At 51.1% G+C, this 20,605-nt stretch overlaps 1 protein-coding gene across 2 annotated transcripts; it reads left to right on the top strand.

Annotated features, from left to right (window-relative positions):
- Positions 1-4,227: 4,227 nt before the first annotated feature.
- Positions 4,228-20,171, top strand: DVL3 (dishevelled segment polarity protein 3; the record flags this gene model as incomplete). Of its 2 annotated transcripts, XM_084232355.1 has the most annotated exons (16): positions 4,228-4,388; positions 11,014-11,083; positions 11,595-11,716; positions 11,836-11,945; positions 12,136-12,271; positions 12,450-12,543; positions 12,701-12,770; positions 13,385-13,524; positions 13,712-13,788; positions 13,904-13,971; positions 14,127-14,276; positions 15,094-15,225; positions 15,415-15,582; positions 18,601-18,816; positions 18,910-19,320; positions 20,140-20,171. In XM_084232355.1, the coding sequence occupies 16 exons, from the start codon at positions 4,228-4,230 to the stop codon at positions 20,169-20,171; spliced, it is 2,157 nt and encodes a 718-aa protein (XP_084088481.1). The 2 variants fall into 2 exon arrangements, with proteins under 2 accessions (XP_084088481.1, XP_084088482.1); XM_084232356.1 differs by lacking the exon at positions 20,140-20,171 and having other exon boundaries at positions 14,178-14,276; positions 18,910-19,404.
- Between the last annotated feature and the right edge of the window lie 434 nt (positions 20,172-20,605).

Genomic DNA, 20,605 nt, shown 5'->3' with positions numbered 1-20,605 from the left:
CTTGTGCCACCAGGAAGGCCCTCACTCAAGTGTCTTTCAAGTGTCTCCTTCCCTGACCCCCATGTCCCTAGTAAAATCTAAGGCTGAGAAGCAAGTACAGCAGCTTCTTTTCATGCCTCTCTGTCCTTTTTAACTTCCCCTTGCTGCTCAGCTCCACCCTTTCTTAGGTAGGGCAGGGTTCCTGGAATTCCCCCTGTTGGGGGCAAAGAATGTCCTGAATGAACTCCACAAACACAGGTTTTATGGATCCTACCCCCACCCCAGACCAAAAAGATCCAAGACACCAATGAGTACAAATCCCATAACGTCATCACCACCGAAGGGATTTCTGGGAACTAAGGATAGAGTTAAACAGCCAGGCATGGTATACAACAGACATGTGGGCCTTGGGGGTCCTTGGTTTTTCACTGGTGTGCTATTGGGGTCCCAGCTCAGTGAAACTGGTAGAATGCATTTACTGATTTCTCTCTTTCTCCCTGTTATTCTTTTCTTCATTTTCCTTTTTGTAAATAAATTATTTACGAACCTCTTTGTGTGTCTGCAGTTGAGTCTCATTATAAGTCCCTTTTAAGCGTGTGGGTGAGGACCCAGAGGCAGGCAACACATTTCACATTGGCGTTGCCCTGTAACACCCCTTTCTGTGGAGATTACATGTAACAAGGCTTAGGAAAAAATAAGAGCTAACTGGTGGGTGGACAGCAACATTGGAAGCTAGAAAGCTATTGGAATGATACCTTCAAAATTCTGAAAGAAAATTATTTCCAACTCAGAATCATATTTTCAGACTTGTATTTTCTCAAAAAAAATTTTATTTCCCATGCTTTCAAGGAAAGCTGCCAAAAAAGTATTTACTAAAACAAAGGAGTAAAGTATCTAGGATAGGGAGATCTAACACAGAAGAGAGGTAAAGGTGTAACAGGGTGGTCCCCAGGAAAGGGGGAGGTTCCCTGCCCCACCCAAGGGAGGGTGGAGCTGAGCAGGAAGAGGAGAGGCTGCAGAAGGAGACCTGGAGGAGGCACATGGAGCCTAGAGACACGTAAAGAAACTGCGCTTGTCTTTTGGTCGTGGACTGGGGTGACACAGATGTGGGTGAGACCTGTGGGGAGGTGACAATGGCAGCTTTTATTTTGATGTTGATTTTGCTCTTTTCCTTCCGGGCTTGTCTGGTTATTTCTGACCCTTTGCTGTGGGTCCCCACTGGAAGATGCTTTAGACTTGTGGCAGGCTTTGGGGCTTTGCTCTGGGCCAATCCCATTTGGATGGACTTTTACCCACGAGGGGACAGGTAACTTTGGGTGCTTCATTTAGAAACTAGACTCTTTGCCTTACCTGTATTGTTTCCTAGTTTTATTAAAGTTCCTTCCCATTAAAGTCTTATATGTTTTGTGTTGATGCGGCGGATGGCAGAACCCATTTAGAATAGGCAGGTTTGCAGGGTTTGGGCTGACCCTCTCCCTGTCCTATAACAAAGGGAATTGTGAGGATGATGCAGAATGACAACTGTGTACAGGCTGAGACAACCTGCAATGTAGACCAGAAACAGAATGAAGCTTGAGAGAAGTGAAATTGATGGTTTATCTAATGTGTTTGCATGAACAAAATATGCATTGAGAAACTATTAGATTATGTGGAAAGACTTAATAAGTATATCATAAAATGAAAATGCAAGGTAGTGATTAATGCCAGGGGAAACAAAATGTAAAAGAAACATTTATTCATAATCAAATGTCAGTAGTAAGTACTATGTCATTTTAATCAAAAAGTGTGATTTTACTAATTTAAGTAAATTAGTAAGTTGGAGGAGGTGGAAGACAAATCCATCCATCAAAATTGGAAATCAGTGGGCAATGTCTAGAATGCATAAGTCAAGAAATAGTATGCGTTTTTTTTTTTAAAGATGATGAAACAGGGAGAAGAAAAACAGCATAGAGAACTGCTGTTCCACTTTCTTTTTTTTTTTTTTTAATATTTATTTATTTATTTATACAAGCACCGGGTACAGTCAGAAGCGTGGGAGGGTGAGAGAATTCACCAGAGCCAGAGCGGGGAAGAGAACAGGCAGACTGACGAAGTACACTGCTGAGGGGAGCAGCGGGCGGCAGGAGAGGTCTGCGCACCATGTGGGACCCTCACCTGTGGCCAGGGATCGCGCTGCAGAGGCCACAGGCAGCTTGAGGATGCGGGCAGCTTCACAGCCCAGCGCTCAACCACTGCGCCACCAGGGGAGGTCCTGCTGTTCCACTTTCTTAATACTATTTGTCTATGCATACATAAGACACTGAAAACAATTTGAAGGGAAGGGTATGGAATGAAAATATACAAAGTGTGTGCAGGGGTTAGCAAATAGTAAAAACTCTAGCCAGGACATGAAATAAAAAGTTATATAGGGGCTCCCTAGTGGCGCAAGGTATTATAAACGCAGCACTATAAAGCTGTCCAAAGCCTCTACAGCATGAGGTCAATCCCTGGCTGGCCAGGGAGCTACATACATGGTGCAGCAGACCTCTCCTGTCTAGCTCACTGCTCCCCTCAGCAGTGTATTTCAGTCAGTCTGCATGCTGTTCTCCATTCTGTCTCTTACCCCCCCCCAACTCTGGCCTGTACCCCAGTTCTTGTATGCATATATAAACAAATCTTTTTTTAAAAGCTACATAAAAGTAGATAGAGGATAGACTGTGGATTGCTTTGAATATCTTGCTAGGGATAACAAGGATATTTGGAAGGCAATAGGGCTTGTGAAGAAGTTTCTGAGCAGAAGAGGTATCTGCAAGAGATACTGTCTTTTGAAGTGCAAATTTGACAACAGTGTGCAAAGTGGAATAAAAGGAGCACACACTATTTTTTTTAAAAGATCTATTCATTTATGCCTATAAGAGCTGGGGCACAGGCCAGAGATGGGGGGTAAGGGTGAGAGGATTCACCAGAAACAGAGTGGGGAACAAAATAGGCAGATTGACTGAAGGAGAGGTCTCCTGCGCCATGTGGCTTGCTTCCTGGCCCGCGGGTTCTCAAATCGGTAAGTTTATTACTGCCTGTACATTTGCTTGTGCCCCCTGCCTGGAATGCCCTTCCCCAGACCAGATCTTATAGCTGGATCCTCATTATGTCTAGGTCTGAGCTCAGAGGAAGCCTTCTCTGATCAACTATACTCCTCCTTCCCGTTGCTATTACATTACTTCATTTTCTTTTTCATAGCATTTTATCTAAAGTTATTAATGCATAAGTTTGTGTGCCTCCTTCCAGATGTATGATGGTCCCAAGGGCAGCCTTATCTGTCTTGTTTTTGCTGTATTTCATACTGTATGCCTTGCCCACAGTAGGCACTAAATATTTATTTAAAAATTCAAAACTAAGGGGCGAGGAGGTGTTAGAAACAGATTACGCCTCCTTCTCATTTGAGACTTACTGTCCCAGTCTTGCATGCATCTTCATTCTTGCGCTCATTCTTCACTCACTCCATTCATTAAGCCACTATGTTGCACCTACAAGCTGTTAGGATAGGAAGGAATCAGAATTGATTCTGTTCTGCCCTCAAGGAGTTCGGTTGGGCAGACTGACAGCAGCTCTGCTTCTCAACAGACCCTGAAGGTCCATGCCCAGGGCACGTTCCTCCAGCGATACACGGTCAGAAAACACCACCACCATGCCCGAGCCCACAACGACCCCTGCATTACACCCTTCCCCGGCGACAAAGGCGCAGCCCATCCAACATGGATGCAGAGCCCAGGCCTTGAAGAGCGCGTTACCCGCCGTCCAGGCGAGATCGGCCTTAGCCAAGCCGGGGGGCCCAGGCGACCCCGGCTATTCCCCCGCCCGGCCAGGGGCCCAGCGGGGCGCCCCGCAGGTGGGCCGGGGGTCCGCGGGGGCGGTCGCCGGGCCCAGCCGTCCGCCCGAGGCCCGCGGGCCGCTCCGGGGGCGGAGCCGAGCCGGGGCGGGGCCGAGCCGGGCGGGGAGGGAGCGTGCGGGGCCGCAGCCGGAGCCGGGAGGGCCGCGGCCACCGGAAGAGTCGCGCTCGCCAGCCGAGCCCGGCCGGGGGGAGCGGAAGCGGCCGCGGCAGGCGGCGCTGGGACCCGGGAGCGGCCGGAGAACAAGGGAGCTGGCGCCGCGGCCGGCGGGGAGCTGGGCTGAGCCGCTGGGCCGCGCCGAGCGCCGCCGCCGCCGACGCAGAGGCCCGGCCCGGCCGCCCGAGCAGGCCGCGCGCGGGCCGCCGGGCCCGAGGCCGGAGCCATGGGCGAGACCAAGATCATCTACCACCTGGACGGACAGGAGACGCCGTACCTGGTGAAGCTGCCCCTGCCCGCCGAGCGCGTCACCTTGGCGGACTTTAAGGGCGTCCTGCAGCGCCCCAGCTATAAGTTCTTCTTCAAGTCTATGGACGACGATTTCGGGTGAGGATGGGCCCCGCCTCACCTCCAGGGGACCCCCGGCCCCTCCGACTTCTAGGGGCCCACTTGGACTCCCCTTTGCTACTCTGGCTTCTCGCCCTGCTCCGGATTGGAGGGGGCGACTGGGCCGTTTGGAGGCGCCCGGGTCTTTTTCAGAGGTTGGGTTACAGCCCCTCTAGGGACTTTCTCTGCCCCCGGGGGGGATCATCAGGCACCCCCCCCCCCACCTTGTTTAGAGGGACGTCCAACTTCCCAGGAGCACTCAGAGTTTCTGCCCACTCCAGCCCCTCACCTCCTGGGAACCAGCGGCCCACATAGACACACACACCACACCCCCCCCCCCTTAGTTCCACAGCTGGAGTCCCCAACCCTCCTCCTACCAAAGGAGACGCCTTTTAGCAAGACTTGGGGTGTTTGGCATTCGGCCTTGGCCTTCTTCATCCTTTCAGCTCCACAACTCAGAGCCATATTTGGAGTATTTTGCCTCTAAGGGCTATACTGAGGGACTTTGAACTAGGGGAGTTGGAATTGGGGGTGCTCCGGTGCCAGGCTGTAAGCTAAAGCCTGCAGACATGATGTTTATTGAGCTGTCTCTCCTGTCTCTTGTGGGAGACTGGATGTTGTCAAGGCAGCAGAGTGCCTGAACCTTGAGGAGGAGTCCTCACTAACACAGGTGCTGATTTCCCCCTCTGAACTGGGGCCTTTTCCCTCCAGGTAGTGGCCAAGGGGAGAGATGGGGAAGGACCTCACCCTGGATGGGAAGGCGGGGAAGAGTCTTTTGGTGTTCTCCATCTTCTACTCCCTGGTGAGGTCTTCATCCAGCTGCAGGGCTTTGGACAGGCGGAGTTTGGAAGTAGCAGCGACTTCCCCTTTAAGAGGGGATGGAATGTTGGAGCCGGAAGGTTCTGTAGCAGCTGGCCTGAGAGGGGGAGCCTGGCGATCCCCTCACCCCCCCACCCTGCAACTCCCAGGGGGCTGGGGGAGGGGGAGGCCCCCACACTAGCCTGCCCCTCACTAACTGGGCGCTGGGCCTAGAGGCCTTGTAGAGAAGGCTTTCCTGGGCCCTCCAGGCCTAAAGACTGCCTCTCCAATCCTAGCCGGAGGCCTGCACAGCTCTTAGGAACTGAGGCCCCAGAGTTGAGGGAGGGGAGACATTCTACTCCCCAGTGTTCACCAGTTGGGTATCTCTCTCAGGATCCTGCCTTACCCACCTCCCTACCCCCCACCCAGGCCTGGGAAGCATGCACCTTCTGCTTTTTGCCTGGCATGTTTTGCTGTCACCTTTTCTCCTGGAACCCAGGGTTTGATGAGCCCCTGAGATCATGTGTGTGAAAGCTTTGTACAGTGAGAAGTGCTATGCAGCTTCTAACCTTGTTTCTTCTGTTGTGGCTCCTATCCTCGTGTAGTAAAGATTGCCTGGCTTCAGTCCAGAGACTAAAGCCCCTGATTGGAAGGTTCTGAAGAGTGATGGATTTGTGAGGGTTGGCAATGAGGGAGTAGAAGCCTTGGTGTGATAAGAGAAGAATAGAGTTAGAAGAGACCAAGATACTGCCTCGGGGACAGTAGGGGGAAAATCTGCAGAGTCTAGTGTGCTGGGGCCACCCTGGGACCAGATGTCTTGAGGGACTAGAATAGGACTATATTTCCACCTCCCACTCATCCCTGGCTCACTGGGCCTACCCCCCCACGTCCTAAGCCTAGACCTTTCCCAGCTGCCTCCCACTCTCCCAAGGCTGCTGTCAAGTCAGGCCTAACTGCAGTCATAGAAGAACCCCCAATTACACTGGCTCACTGTTTTTAATATTGTTATTTAAGTTCACTATCAGTGTGTTCACTCTTTCTCAGCTTGACCTAATCAGTAATAGAAAATCACAGGTCTGATTTTCTATTTAAAATGTTAAAAACAAACATTTAACTGTTGAATTAAGCAATGTTCAAGTCCACCCAAAGTCTTGTTTTTTTTTAAAGATTGATTTATTTATGCATACAAGAGCTGGGGTACAGGCCAGAGATGTGGGGGGTGGGGGAGTGAGAGGATTCACCAGAGACAGAGTGGGGAACAGAACAGGCAGACTGACCAAAGTATACTGCTGAGAGGAGCAGCGGACGAGTCAGGAGAGGTCTGCAGCGCCATGTGGGTTGCTCCCTAGCCAGAAGGGCATCAAACTCGCTGGAGAGGCTGCAGATTGCGGTGCTTAAACCCTTGCGCCACCAGGGAGACCCCTCACCCAAAGCCTTCTTGCATGCATCTGGTACTTGAATCATCTTTGCAAAATATCAGAGCAGGCCATTTTAATAGAGTTGAGAACAATGCCAAAATGAAGTGGAAGAGATTGATCTTGTTTTTATCCCCAGAAGGACTAATGAACAGCAGGTTCATTAGGTAAGGCTAAAAGAGTCATCTTGCCACAGAGGACTAATAGCTGGCAACTATATATACACGTATGTATAATACGTATTTAGTTTAAACTCTTTGCTGTAGTTACAGTGTGCCAGGGACTGGTCTAAAAGCTTTTCAAATCTTTACTCATTTAATCCTCTTTACAGTCCATGAAATAGGTAATAATATCCCCAGTTTAAAAGGTGGAAACTAGAACACAAGAAACTTAAGTAACTTACCTTCATAGAGCTATTGGGTTGTTGGAAAAACCATGATGCATTTTGCATCATGACTTTTCCAACAACCCTATAGTGTCCAAGCTTGATTCAGCATCAGGAATCTGGCTCCAAAGTTTAAGGCCTTAATTACTATTGTTATCACCATTTTATAGATGCATCCTTTCTTTTTTTTTTTTTAAAGATTTTTTTTATGCATACAAGAGCTGGGGTACAGGCCAGAGATGCTGGGAGTGAGAGGATTCATCAGAGACAGAGTGGGGAACAGAACAGGCAGACTGGCTGAAACACACTGCTAGAGGAGCAGTGGGTGGGACAGGAGAGGTCTGCTTCGCCATGTTTGTTTCTCTCTGGCCTGCCAGGGATGGAACTCGTGCTGCAGAGGCTGTGGATTGCTTCAAAGCATGGTGCTTAACCCCTTGTGCCACCAGGGAGACCAGATGCATCCTTTCTGAGGGAGACGCTGAGCCTTGGCAAACCGTAGAAGTGATAGAACTGCCACTTACCCTACCTCCAGGAGAAGAGGGTCTGTCAGGCCAGTGACACCTGCTGACAGACGGGGAAGTGGGTCAGAGGAGGAAGGCTGCTGTCTCTCCAGTCTCTCCAGGTTTCCCCTCTGGGGTTCTGGTTTGTGAAGTCACAGGACTCCCCAACTCCCATCTGGTCTCCGGAAGTATTTGTCAAGCTCAGGGTAGACCCAACTTTAAATCATTTGGGAAATAGAGGAAGAATAAATATTTTCCATACTGAGGAGATGGTAGGTGGAAGAATAAGTACCCACTGCTAGAGGGGCCCTGAGCTGTGGGAGTTGGGTCCCTAGCTGTTGCTTCCCCTCTGCACACACTGCCTACCTCTGGGTCTTATGCTGGGAGCTCTCTTCTTACCCTCTTTTTTCTGGACCCACATTCTCTTGACCCCTGGATGAGCTTTCAAAGTTATGGCACTGTCTTGTTTGTCCTTACACTTACCTAGCTCCTTGCCAGGACCTGACAGCTGAGCTCACATGTGTCCAGTGAACACATCTGCTTTTATGACTCTGGCAGCTTCCCACTTGCAGTGTACTTCCATGGACCGGTCCCTGGAGAGTAACCTCCCAGGACAAGGCAGGCTCCAGGTCTGGTACTTTCAAGGGCCAGGCAATGGCAAGCACAGGACATAAAATCCACTGTGCTCTTGACAAAGGCTTTTTAATTGAAGCACAATGAATGATGAGCAGATTTGTTTGGGCCCTACCCTTAGCAATTTACCCTTAATTAGAGTGCATAGATCCTACTGAAAATTAACTTTGTCAAGATAGATGTATGAATGCTACGGGATCCTGAGCCCTTCAGTGCCACTGTGGGGGGAGAGGCCTGTGCGAGGTCCCCCAAGGCTGCTGAAGATCAGCTGATCATTGTGAGTCAGCAGAGTCTTGGCGACCTGTCAGTGATCCCCAGAAAGAGAGGAAACATCTGTAGCATGGAGCTATTGGTAGGGCCTGCTAGGGGTGGGGAAGACTCACCAGCAGCTTCCCAACATAGGGAGACCCTTTCCAAAGCAAGGCACAGAATCCCTGCATGCATACTCCCTCTTCCTTGAGCCTGGTTCCCACAGGGAACTATATGCTGGGGCTACCTCTGGGGTCAGACTGGCTAGTGGATCTGCGCTACTTCTCTCCTTTCTTTCCAGCCTGTTCTGTCTCTGGACTTTCTGTCATGGTTCGCCTGGACAGCATGATTTGAGCTGCTTTCTTGGGGTCACTGGAGGGTTGGAAATGGTGGAGGAGCCAGAGCTAGATTAGAAGGAGGAGGGTTCGGCCTTCAGTCTTGGCTGTGAGTCCAAGAATGTGAATATCACAGGGAGCCAAGCATATTCTGGGCTGTGAGAAGCTGCTCCAAGTGCAAGAGAGGAACAGACTGCCCAGCCTCCTTCCTTGCTGTCTTCCCTCTCTGCCCACAACTCTAGCATTTGTCTTCCTCTTGCCCCTCATCATATCTTTCTAGATCTGTACTCCTGGGCTGTTTGATGCAGTCTGGGGGTCCTCAAACTTTTCCATTTCCTTTCCTGACCCCAAACAGTAAGAAAACTGTAGGCTTGTTGCCTTACTGCATGCCCCATACCAAATTACATGTTGTGACCACATCCTACCACACCCCCCCACCCCATGTCTCACATGGCTCTCCCCCACCTCCATCTTCCACACAGATCCACCTCCAATTTATAGAAAAGGATATGAAATTCAATGGAAAAGATGGATTTTGGAGTCAGAGAAGCCTGGGATTGAATTCCAACTCTGATACCTTATAACTCTGACCTTGTTCAAGTTACCAAACGTCTCTCAGTTTTGTTTTGTTTTTAATTTTTATTTATTTATTTATTATTTAAATTTTATTTTTATATTCCCCATACAATTGCAACCCCCTTATTTTGACCCCAAGCCCTCCTTTCCCTGCCCCCCAGCCCCCATAGAGTGTCTCTGGTTCATAGTTGTTTGTTGATTTTGATATTTTCTTTCTTATAGTTATTCTTTTTCCTGGTCCCTTATTTAAGTTTTCTAGATTCCTGCTATGAGTGAGACCATCCGGTATTTTTCTTTTTCTTTCTGACTTATTTCGCTGAGTATGATCCCTTCCAGCTCCATCCATGTTGCTGCAAATTGCATGTGTTTATCTTTTTTGAATGCTGAGTAATATTCCATTGTGTATATGTCCCACATCTTCTTGATCCAGTCATCTATTTTTGGGCATTTGGGTTGTTTCCAAAGCTTAGCTATTGTAAATAGTGCTGCTATAAACATAGGCGTGTAGGTGCCCTTTGGAGTTCATGTTTCTGTGCCATTTGGGTAAATACCTAGGAGTGGAATTGCTGGATCATATGGAAGCTCTATGTTTAAGTAGGTCAAGAAATCTCCACACAGCTCTCTGTAGTGGTTGGACCAGTTTCAGTTTTCTTATTATAAAAAGGATCATCTCTATACGATGAGGCTAATGTGAACATTATATGTTCTAACTATAGGGAAATGTGATGGTATAGTAGATAAGAAGAAAGGCTTTGAAGTCAGGCTGACTGGGATTCAAATTCTAGCTCTTCGCTTATTAGTGGTATAACTACAGTAGTCCCCCTCCCTTGCCTCCTACATTCCAAGAAACCCAGAGAATGCCTGAAATCACGTACAATATCAAATCCTATATATACTATGCTTTTTCCTACACATTACATGCCTATGATAAATTGTAACTTATAAATTAGGTCTCATAAGAAATTAACAATAATAACTAACGTTAATATAGAACACTTGTAGCAATATACTATAATAACAATGTCTCTCAAAATATCTTACTGTGTGCAATATTTTCAGACCACAGTTCACCTGAGGTAAATGAAACTACAGAAAAGTGGGGTGTGGGGAGGGCTGCTGAACCCACTGAGCCTGTGTTTCCTCACCTAGACCTGTCTTATGCCGTTACTGAGAGTATTACGTGAAATGATACAAGTGCTTGGCCCATAATACATAAGCAAGAGCAGTTGTTACTATTCATTTTTATAATGGCAGTGAAGGACGTTTTATAAATGTCTTTTCCCTTTCTCTTTCCTAATTTCCTTAAATTCCTTGACTATACCTCCCAGAGGGATGTCAGGATTCCAAACTGAGAAGGGAAAGACAGTAATAAGGGTGTGCTTTTTCCTAATTTAGGGTCAGAGGGAAAGAGAAAAGCCAGCCCAGGAGAAACATGTTGGATGGGTAAAGCACTCTTGAGGTTTAGGGAGTGGCCACACTCTTAGGGGACAGCTAGCTCTTTGTCAAGTATAATTTACAATCACCTGATGACTCAGAGGACACCCCAGGAAGTCTTTCTGGGGTGTTAAAGAGCTGCCCTTGGGTGACTGCCCCCCACTTCTATTTGAGCAGGCTGGTGCTGGTCATTTGACTCCTGATCTAAAGTAGAGGAGCACCCGAGAGTTGGGGTTGGGAGGATACTTCCATTTCTGCTCCAGAAAACTTGCCCTGACTCCCCCTCCCCTTTCCCTTCAGGGTGGTGAAGGAGGAAATTTCAGATGACAATGCCAAGCTTCCCTGCTTCAATGGCCGGGTGGTATCCTGGGTAAGGAGTTCTCCTTAACCTCCCTCCTCCTGTGGGCTGGGTGGCGGAAAGGCCTGGCTGAGATTGCCGCTGAGTTTTATGCTTTGATATTTGAATCTTCCTTGAGTTTTCTAACTGAACTCTTTCTCACCCCAGATCTGATAGCCTTGGTGAAAAGTAGGGGAGTGGTGGGGAGAGGGAAGAAGCAGATGCAGAAACACACTGGAAACAAAACTGTCTCCTTTGCCCTTTGAGGCCCTCTATCTCAGGTCCCCTCTGTCACCTGCCAGTCTCTGCTTGGACCACTGACCCTCTTTCTCTGCCCCCAAACCACGTCACCAGCCCGTGCCCCCTAGACACCCTGTCAGCTCAGCAGTGGGTCTGCTGTTCATCTCCTCGCTCTTGCGTAGTCCTGGGTCTTCTCCCTGTCCCCTGCTTCATTCTCCCCAAGCCCTCAAGCCCTGCCAGAACCAGTTATCTCCCTTTCCCTCCGCTCCTGTGCCCCCTGCTACTCCCATTATCTCTCCTTCAGCTGGTGTCAGCTGAGGGCTCACACCCAGAGCCAGCGCCCTTCTGTGCCGACAACCCTTCAGAGCTGCCACCGCCCTTGGAGCGCACGGGAGGCATCGGGGACTCCCGGCCCCCGTCCTTCCAGTGAGTGTGACCCAAGGGCGGGGAGGGCCCACGGGGAGGAACTTGTCAGCTCAGCCCAGGGCTGGGGGAGGGAGCCCCCAGCCTGCCCCCTCCTCCACCAAGTCCTTTCTTCCTTATAGCCCTCACGCTGGTGGGGGCAGCCAGGAGAACCTGGACAATGACACAGAGACAGACTCCTTGGTGTCTGCCCAACGAGAGCGGCCACGCCGGAGGGACGGCCCAGAGCACAGTGCGTTCTTCCTGAACAGGACCCTCCCCCAGCCCGTGCCCTCCCCACAGCTTCCACTCAGCTACCTGTCTCTCTGTCCTACTTCCTGAGCTCTGGATATGCCTGGCCCAGTGCAGACCCTGGCCCGCCCCTCTCCTCCCTTCCCTTCTGCGTCAGGCACTGCGAATCCAGCTGTCTCCATCCCCTGCAGCAACCCGGCTAAATGGAACCGCCAAGGGGGAGCGGCGGCGAGAGCCAGGGGGCTATGACAGCTCATCCACCCTTATGAGCAGCGAGTTGGAGACCACCAGCTTCTTTGATTCAGATGAGGATGACTCCACCAGCAGGTGGGGCTTTCGTTTCATGGGTACTGTGGGGCAGGTGAACCCTGAGGACCCCCGGAGCCCTGAGGATGCTGGGCCCCTGGGCGGGATAAGGGCTTTGTGTTGGGGACCAGGGCCCTGCAGTGCCTCTTATGGGGCAGGGCTGGGCCAGCCTGGTGGGGAACGACTGTGGGCCCCACAGGTTCAGCAGTTCCACGGAACAGAGCAGTGCCTCACGCCTGATGAGAAGACACAAGCGGCGGCGGCGGAAGCAGAAGGTGTCGAGGATTGAGCGGGTATGGGACCTGGGCTGCTTGGGCTTGCGCTTCCTTGCATGCCCTCCCCTTGGGGTCAGTGTTCAGGACCTCAGAGGGGTGGTGTTTTGAGGAGCTAGGCGGGAGCAGTGACTTCCTGCTGCCCCTGCCTGCTGCTCAGAGCCTCTGTCTGTTCCAGTCCTCGTCCTTCAGCAGCATCACGGATTCCACCATGTCCCTCAACATCATCACGGTCACTCTCAACATGGGTGAGTCTGGTGAAGCCATGCTCTTGTGCCCCTACTCACGCTGGGCAGACTCGAGTTCAGAGAGGCACAAGATAGGTTCCCTGCTCAAGGATCTCCCTTGCATAACATAAACTGGTACATAAACTGATTATTGCAGTATCTCATCACCGGGGCTGGCATGGAGAGAAACATAAGAGGCTGTGGAAACGAGGGAAGGCTCCCTGGCGAAAGCCTTTTCTGAGTCTCCCCCTTGCCGCTTTTCAGCTGTCACATTCTTGCTCTCTCATTTCTACTCTAGGACTTTTATCCCTCTTTAAGAGGTAGCAGGATAGAGTGAAAAGAGCCCCAACTTTGAAATTTAAATCTGAAATTGAATCCTAGCTCTGCCACATGCTAACTTTGAAAAGTCACTTACATTATCCCTGAGAGTTGCCAGCTCTGTAAAGTGGGACTAAGCCCCTTTCTCTCTCAGCCAGCGAGGATTAAATGAAAACGTGTTTGAGCATGCCGAACACAGTGCCTGATTCAGGTTCAATATATGTTAGTTCTTATCCCTTTCTGCCCTTTTCTAATAAGGGGCTCAGAATTTGGATAGGAACCTTGCTTCCTTCTCAAGGCCTTATTACTCCCTGTAGAAAAGTATAACTTCTTGGGCATCTCCATTGTGGGCCAAAGCAACGAGCGTGGTGACGGAGGCATCTACATCGGCTCTATCATGAAGGGTGGGGCCGTGGCTGCCGATGGACGCATAGAGCCGGGAGATATGCTGTTACAGGTACTGTTGCCCACCCCCTCCCCCTAGGTGCTGGTGTGAATAGGACGTAGGGAGAAGTCCCTACTCTGTTTACCCTGCTTATGCAGAGCCCTCTTGGTGGAGGGAAGACCCCCTGATCCAACAAGTCAGCATCCTTGTCCCCCTCCCCAACCCAGCTGCTTATTTCTCTCCTGGTCCTGTTTTCCAGGTAAATGAAATCAACTTTGAGAACATGAGTAATGACGATGCCGTCCGAGTGCTGCGGGAGATTGTGCACAAGCCAGGGTACGGATGGGATGGGGCATCGGGGAGGAAGGCAAACATATTTCTGGCTGTCCTGCAAGGGGCTGGGTCTGGCCACCACATATCTTGGCCTCACCAGGGACACCCTTGCTTCCAGGCCCATCACCCTGACTGTAGCCAAGTGCTGGGACCCAAGTCCACGTGGTTGCTTCACACTGCCCAGGAGTAAGTGGATGGGGGACTCAGTCCTAAGGCTGGTGCTTAGCATATGTGAGCCCTGTCTCTCCTACCTTCTTTATTACCCTAAACTTCCACACCTACCCTGTTGGGCCCAGCAGTAGGCAGGACATGCAGCACCTGACTCCTCATCCTCCCTGCAGGCGAGCCCATCCGGCCCATTGACCCTGCTGCCTGGGTCTCCCACACTGCAGCCATGACCGGCACCTTCCCTGCCTACGGCATGAGCCCCTCCCTGAGCACCATCACCTCCACCAGCTCCTCCATCACCAGTTCCATTCCTGACACAGAGCGTGAGTTTCCAACCCTGTTCCCTGGGCCCAGAAGACAAGGCCAGGTAGGAGGGACTGAGCAAGGCCCACAGAAGTTCTTGAGTGAGTGTCCAGAGGAGCTGGAGATGGAACTCAGCACATTCCAGCTACCTCACGCTGCAGCTTCCCTCAGTGGGCACCTGACCCTCACTAAATAGTGTTTGCTCTGAATCTGCGTTGAGCACCGAGCGAGCCTCAGTTTCATCTTGTAAGCTGGGACTAATGATGTGCACTTTACCAGGCTCCTGTGGGTTTAATGAGAGGATATAAGGGAAGCATCAGTGTGTGACATTAAGTAAGAATTCATAAGTGATTGCCCCTTTTCTTAAAATTTATTTATTTATGCATACAAGAACTGGGGTACAGGCCAGAGGTGTGGGGGGTGGGTAAGAGGATTCACCAGAGAAAGAGTGGGGAGCAGAACAGGCAGAATGACTGATACACTGCTGAGGGGAGCAGCGGGTGAGTCAGGAGAGGTCTGCTGCACCATGTGGGTAGCTTCTTGGCCGGGGATCGAACTCCTGCTTCAGTGGCTACGGATAGCTTCATAGGTTGAGTCTTAACCCTTTGCACCACCGGCGAGGCTCCTGCCCTTTTTATCATAACCCATTATACACCACGTTCAGTGCCTTCATTGACATTATTTAATTCTTTTTTCAAACACCCTTGTAAAATAGGTAAGTTCCTAGTTTTAGGAAAGGGGAAACTGAGTGTCCAAGAAGTCAGTAACTTGCAGCAAGCTCCTGTCTGCCGAGCTCCATCTCCCCTTCCTGCCTCACCATTCTGCCTCTCACTCTAGGCCTAGATGACTTCCACCTGTCCATCCACAGTGACATGGCAGCCATCGTAAAAGCCATGGCCTCCCCTGAATCCGGGCTGGAGGTCCGTGACCGCATGTGGCTCAAGATTACCATCCCCAACGCTTTCATCGGTGAGAGGAAAGAACAGAGATGGCATGAAGGACAGGAGTGGGGAGTGATGGGAAAGGGAAAGTGGGGGGTCTCAAGAACACCCTGAGGTACCCCTTGGAGCTGGAACAGCCCCAGTCTCAAGGCGTCTGTGAGGTCTGATGACCCCAAGTCAGGTGGGCCTCCCGATCAAGTGCTGACCTTGTCCCCAGGCTCGGATGTGGTGGACTGGCTGTACCACAATGTGGAAGGCTTCACTGACCGGCGGGAGGCCCGCAAGTATGCCAGCAACCTGCTGAAAGCTGGCTTCATCCGCCACACTGTCAACAAGATCACCTTCTCCGAGCAGTGCTACTATATCTTCGGTGACCTCTGCGGTAGTACGTGCCTCCTCCCCCACCTCTTTACCCTCTCTCCTGGCTGGAGTGGGAAGGCACCCAGAGCTGTGGCAGACAAAGGCAGGGAATGCAGATGAGGGGGCAGCAGAGCTTAAAGCCTGAGAGTTCTGTAGTGGGGGCAGTGCCCACTCCAGCCTCTTTACCTGCTCTGCATCCCTTTCTAGGGCCTGGCATTTCCTAAATATCTGCCATGTGCCTGGTACCATGCTAGCTGTTTCCAAAGCATTATCTCACTCAATCCTCATGATCTCCATCCCACCCTTGGGGGAATGGATTACTATCCCTGATTTCAGATGAGGAAACTGACATTTGTAGAAATTAAATAGTGCACCTCAGGTCTCACAGCTAGAAGCAAAGGGAGGCCTTAGATCCAGGTCTTTCTGGCTTCAGCCCCCGTATTCTTCCCACCACCGAGGACTGCTCTGATGAGTGTGTGGTACTGCAGAGACTTTGTCTCAGCAAGGCTAAACAGAATTCCTGTCTTTGACCCCCTGCTAAACCTTCTAGCAAGTTCCACCAGAGCAGGTGCCAAATACACAGCTTTTTAGGTCCCTGAGGGCAGGCTTTGCCTCAGGATGAGGCTGGAGAAACTTTTCTATTGGACCCCAAACTGTACCAAGCAGTTTGGACTTTATCCTGAAAGAATACAAAGCCAATTGTGGTTATTAAGCAGGAGAGGTCTGCAGGGCCCCCTACCCACCTTTTTTCCTTCTGAACTTGTGGACAGCCTCTGAGAATGGGAATACTCAAAAAACAGGATTGCTTAGGGCTGAGTGCTGAAGCCCATCCTTCTGCCTGAGTGAGCCTTCCCTCTTGGGGCTAGAGTACAAAAGCCAATTCTTACAATGCTTAGGTTCTAGGGACTAGTGTGGCTGTTCCTGCAGAGCACGAGTCCCTGGTGGAGGGCGAGGTCCCTGACCTCAGCAGCTCCAGCATAATCTGCAGAGTAGTGATAGATGCATAGAGGTTTGCAGTATGATAGTTTTGAGTTCAAATCCTAGGTCCATCCTTACTATGCGAACATGAGTAAGTAACTCAACCTCTCAGTGCCTCAGTTTTTCACTCTGTAAGATGGAGATAATAGTAGAACCTGTCTCCTAAATCTATTTTGAGGACAATGTAAGATAATACATACATATATATAAATATGCTTTTAGCAGTGTGTTTGACACATAGTAAGTACACTATAAAAGTTGCCCATTAGTCATATATTTAATTGATTCTAAGATGAACACTTTTTTCACATTTCAGTATCTCTGAATTGGGGTTCATCTTACAATCAGTGCCTTCTTAGTTTCACTCAGATGTGGTTATTATCATCATTAGCAGAATTTAGTCCTGGCTCCAAACCTTAGGGACACATAAAGTTTCTCAGGGCATCTGTGGCTTTTGCTCAAGAGATATGGTTTCCTTCTCTGTAGCCTCCTGGGTCTTCTATCTAGGGCCTTCTGGGTCTTCTACCCATGGACCGAGGCCACCAGAGGCCCAGCCTAGGGACATGCAGACAGAATAGGCCTTTCCCTTCTCACTTGCTGAGATATCAGCTGGGACTGCTCAAAGAGAAGAACCTAGGCCCCTGGAGCACATAGTCACTCCTCTCAGGACAACCACCTGGAGACCAAAATGTAGTCACCAATTCTTTGGTCACAGCCAACGCAGGTTCCTGCTTCCTACCTCCCTCCACCCCCACCTTTATGCTAGCTGCTGGCCTTCACAGGTTGATGGTTTCACTGGCAGACTCCACAGGCTGCCTCAGCTAGTGCTGCTTCTTACTCCCCTCTCCCCCCCCCCCCCACATACACCTCAGAGACCCTTCTCACCTCTTCTCCCCTGGAAGTTGGGCTGGCTCACCAAGAGTTTGAAAGAAAGGGCTCAATCTATATCTGGCAGGTGACCCCTAGGGCAGTTACTACTCCCAGAGCTCTGGGACCTGGTGCAGATGGGGTGTAAGCAGTGTTCCTGGCAGGTATTCAGTCCTAGTGGTCTCTTATGCTCCCGTCCAGGGAGTTCCACTATTGCTGAGGGCAGCCTTGTCTTTAAGGGGTACGCTGTTTACTGAGGAAGCCAGGGTCGTGAAAGAAGTCATGTTAATACAGTGAGACAAGTACTGTGCAGAACCAGGCCTGACTGGAAATGGGGTGGAGAGCACAGAGAAGACACCTAAGTTGTTCTCTTTCTGGGCCTTTCCCACCTACTTCCATCAAAGGCCACTCAATGGGGAAGCTCTGAAAGACAATATGTTCATTCTAGCTTCTGCTGGTTATTTTTTTAGACTTGGTGAGGAGGGGAGGGCAAAATTATACCTATATTACCCCAAACTCCTCCCTGCTCCTAACTGATGACCTCATCCAGAAAGGTAAGGAGAAAGTATGCAACTTTTAGCTTCTGTTCTGGCTACAGTTTAGGTTGGCCTCAGGCTGGGCATTTAACCTCTATGGACTTCACTTTCCTCACCTGGAAAAAAATATGATTAATACTTTCTTTGTAGGGTTGTGTGAGCTGAAGTGTTTTGTATTGTGCCTAATGAATTATAGGTACACAATGGCTGCTGGTATCTGGTATTTCAAGCCTGCCACATTCCCCAATCTTTTACCTTCTAAGTGAAAAAAGGAGAAAATTGCCAAAAATGAATTTTGCCCCTTCTTCCACCCCCCTGTGAAAGGAGATAATGCCCGAAGCTTGGCCTTCAGGGGCCTGGGAATTGGGTGTCAGGATTTGATATCGAGCCTCTGAAGTAGTGTCTCAGGGCTTTCCTGAAGAGGGTTTTCCCTGACCTGCCTCCTCAAGGTCTCCCTCCCCATCTCTGGTAAGTGGCAGAGAGGGCCTGAAGGGGTACGAGATCTCTGGCCTGTGTCTCCTCCACTTCAAGGGAGAAACTACCGTGGCTGCTGATGTCATTGCAGATGCACTCCCCCACCCACAACCTAGGCTGGAGGGGTGCAGGGGAAAATGGGTTGGAGAACCAACTCATCCAGCCCTACCCTCTCATCCTCTCCACAGATATGGCTAACCTGTCCCTCCATGATCATGATGGCTCCAGTGGCGCCTCAGACCAGGACACGCTGGCCCCTTTGCCACACCCGGGGGCTGCCCCTTGGCCCATGGCCTTCCCTTACCAGTACCCACCACCTCCACACCCCTACAATCCGCATCCAGGTTTCCCTGAGTTGGGGTACAGCTATGGTGGAGGCAGCGCCAGCAGTCAACACAGCGAAGGTAAGGCAGAGGAGGCCGTGGAGCGGGGGCCCAGGCTAGCCCCAGGTTTCCTCTGCAAGTTCTGAGCATCCCCACCCTGATTGTCCTCTGCAGGCAGCCGGAGCAGTGGGTCCAACCGCAGTGGCAGTGACCGGCGGAAGGAGAAGGACCCGAAGGCCGGGGACTCGAAGTCAGGTGGCAGTGGCAGTGAGTCGGATCACACAACCCGCAGCAGCCTGCGGGGGCCACGAGAGCGGGCACCCAGCGAGCGCTCGGGTCCCGCAGCCAGTGAGCACAGCCACCGAAGTCACCACTCACTGGCCAGCAGCCTGCGCAGCCACCACACTCACCCAAGCTACGGCCCCCCTGGTGTTCCCCCTCTCTACGGCCCCCCCATGCTGATGATGCCCCCACCGCCTGCAGCCATGGGGCCCCCAGGAGCCCCTCCGGGCCGCGACCTGGCCTCCGTGCCCCCCGAACTGACCGCCAGCAGACAGTCTTTCCGCATGGCCATGGGAAACCCCAGTGAGTTCTTTGTGGATGTGATGTGAGCAGGGCCTTCCCCCACTTCCAACCCACCCCTACCCCTGCCGGCTGAGACCCTTTCTCCATCCGTCCATCTTTTTTACTTTGTCTGGTACCTGGAAGGGAAATAAATGGAACTAAACCCAGGCGCGCTAACTGCTAGCTGGGCGCAGCGAGGATGGGGTGCACCCATTGATCGCCGCTGCAGCCTCTAACCTGCCACTTGCCCCAGTTTGTGCCCTCTGCCCACTAACCGCTGCGCAGGATATGCCAGGATCTTCCTGTGCCTGGGACCAACTTGCTGGTGCTGCTCCTTACCCCCTCTCCCCCCACATACACTTGGAAGTTAACCCCAGTGGTGCCCTTAGCCCTGCCTTTCTCCCACTCAGTTCCCTTTCACCATGCACTCGGCTGCATCTTCCCTCTTAACCCATCCCCTCAAGCATGTGTGCCAGTCTCTTGAATTTGCCCCCCACAATGCTGATATCAAAAAAAATACTTGCTTCCTCTACCCCTCCTTCTAACCCACCCCCGACCCGTCAGTCCTGCATCCTTGAGCTGCAGTCATCTCTAGTAACCCTCCATGCTATCCCTGCCTGGGCTCAGCCCTAACCAGAAGCCCAGAGGCCCCTTCAGTTGCCTGAGCTGCTAGTGGCTTTCAGGGAGCTTCTCAGCTATACCCCTACCCCATGCCTGCTCTGTGTGCTGGTTCCTTCAGACCCCTAATCCTACTAACCAGCAGGCTCACCTCACCTCTGGGCCTGAAACATATCTTTTCTTTCTTTTTTCCTCCCCCAATTTTTCCTGGGCCTGGAGCAGCCAAGAATTTCGGGCTGTTTGACTTTCTGTGAACCCCCAGCAAGGGGAGGCCCAGCCTCGGAGGAGACCAGGAACCCTGCTTCAGCAGCCCCTCAGGGCTTCCCAAGGATATTCAGCCCCCACACCCACACTTCAATATGTTGAGTCACTAGACTTCTGGGGAGGACCCCAGTTTCTCATTCATCTATAAGACTCTATTCCCCTTTCCAGAGAGTGCCTGCTGTTCATTAGCTTGCTTGCTCTCTCTCAAATGGGTGTGCACACAAACACACACACATACACACACGTGCCTATGCAAATTTGCTTAAGTCTCAGGGCTGGTCCCTGCACAGAGGGCTGGACCCTCTCTCAGTCCTCTCCCTGTTATGGGGCTGGTCCCCTGACTTCCCTTTTCCCTTCCTCAGAGCCTCAAGCCTCCCACACACATCCCCATCATCTTCCTACTAGAATAAAGCTCATGAGCTGG

Source organism: Talpa europaea (genome assembly GCF_964194135.1).
Source record: "Talpa europaea genome assembly, chromosome: 4".
NCBI lineage: Eukaryota > Metazoa > Chordata > Mammalia > Eulipotyphla > Talpidae > Talpa > Talpa europaea.
This window is presented reverse-complemented; position numbering and strand designations above follow the sequence as displayed.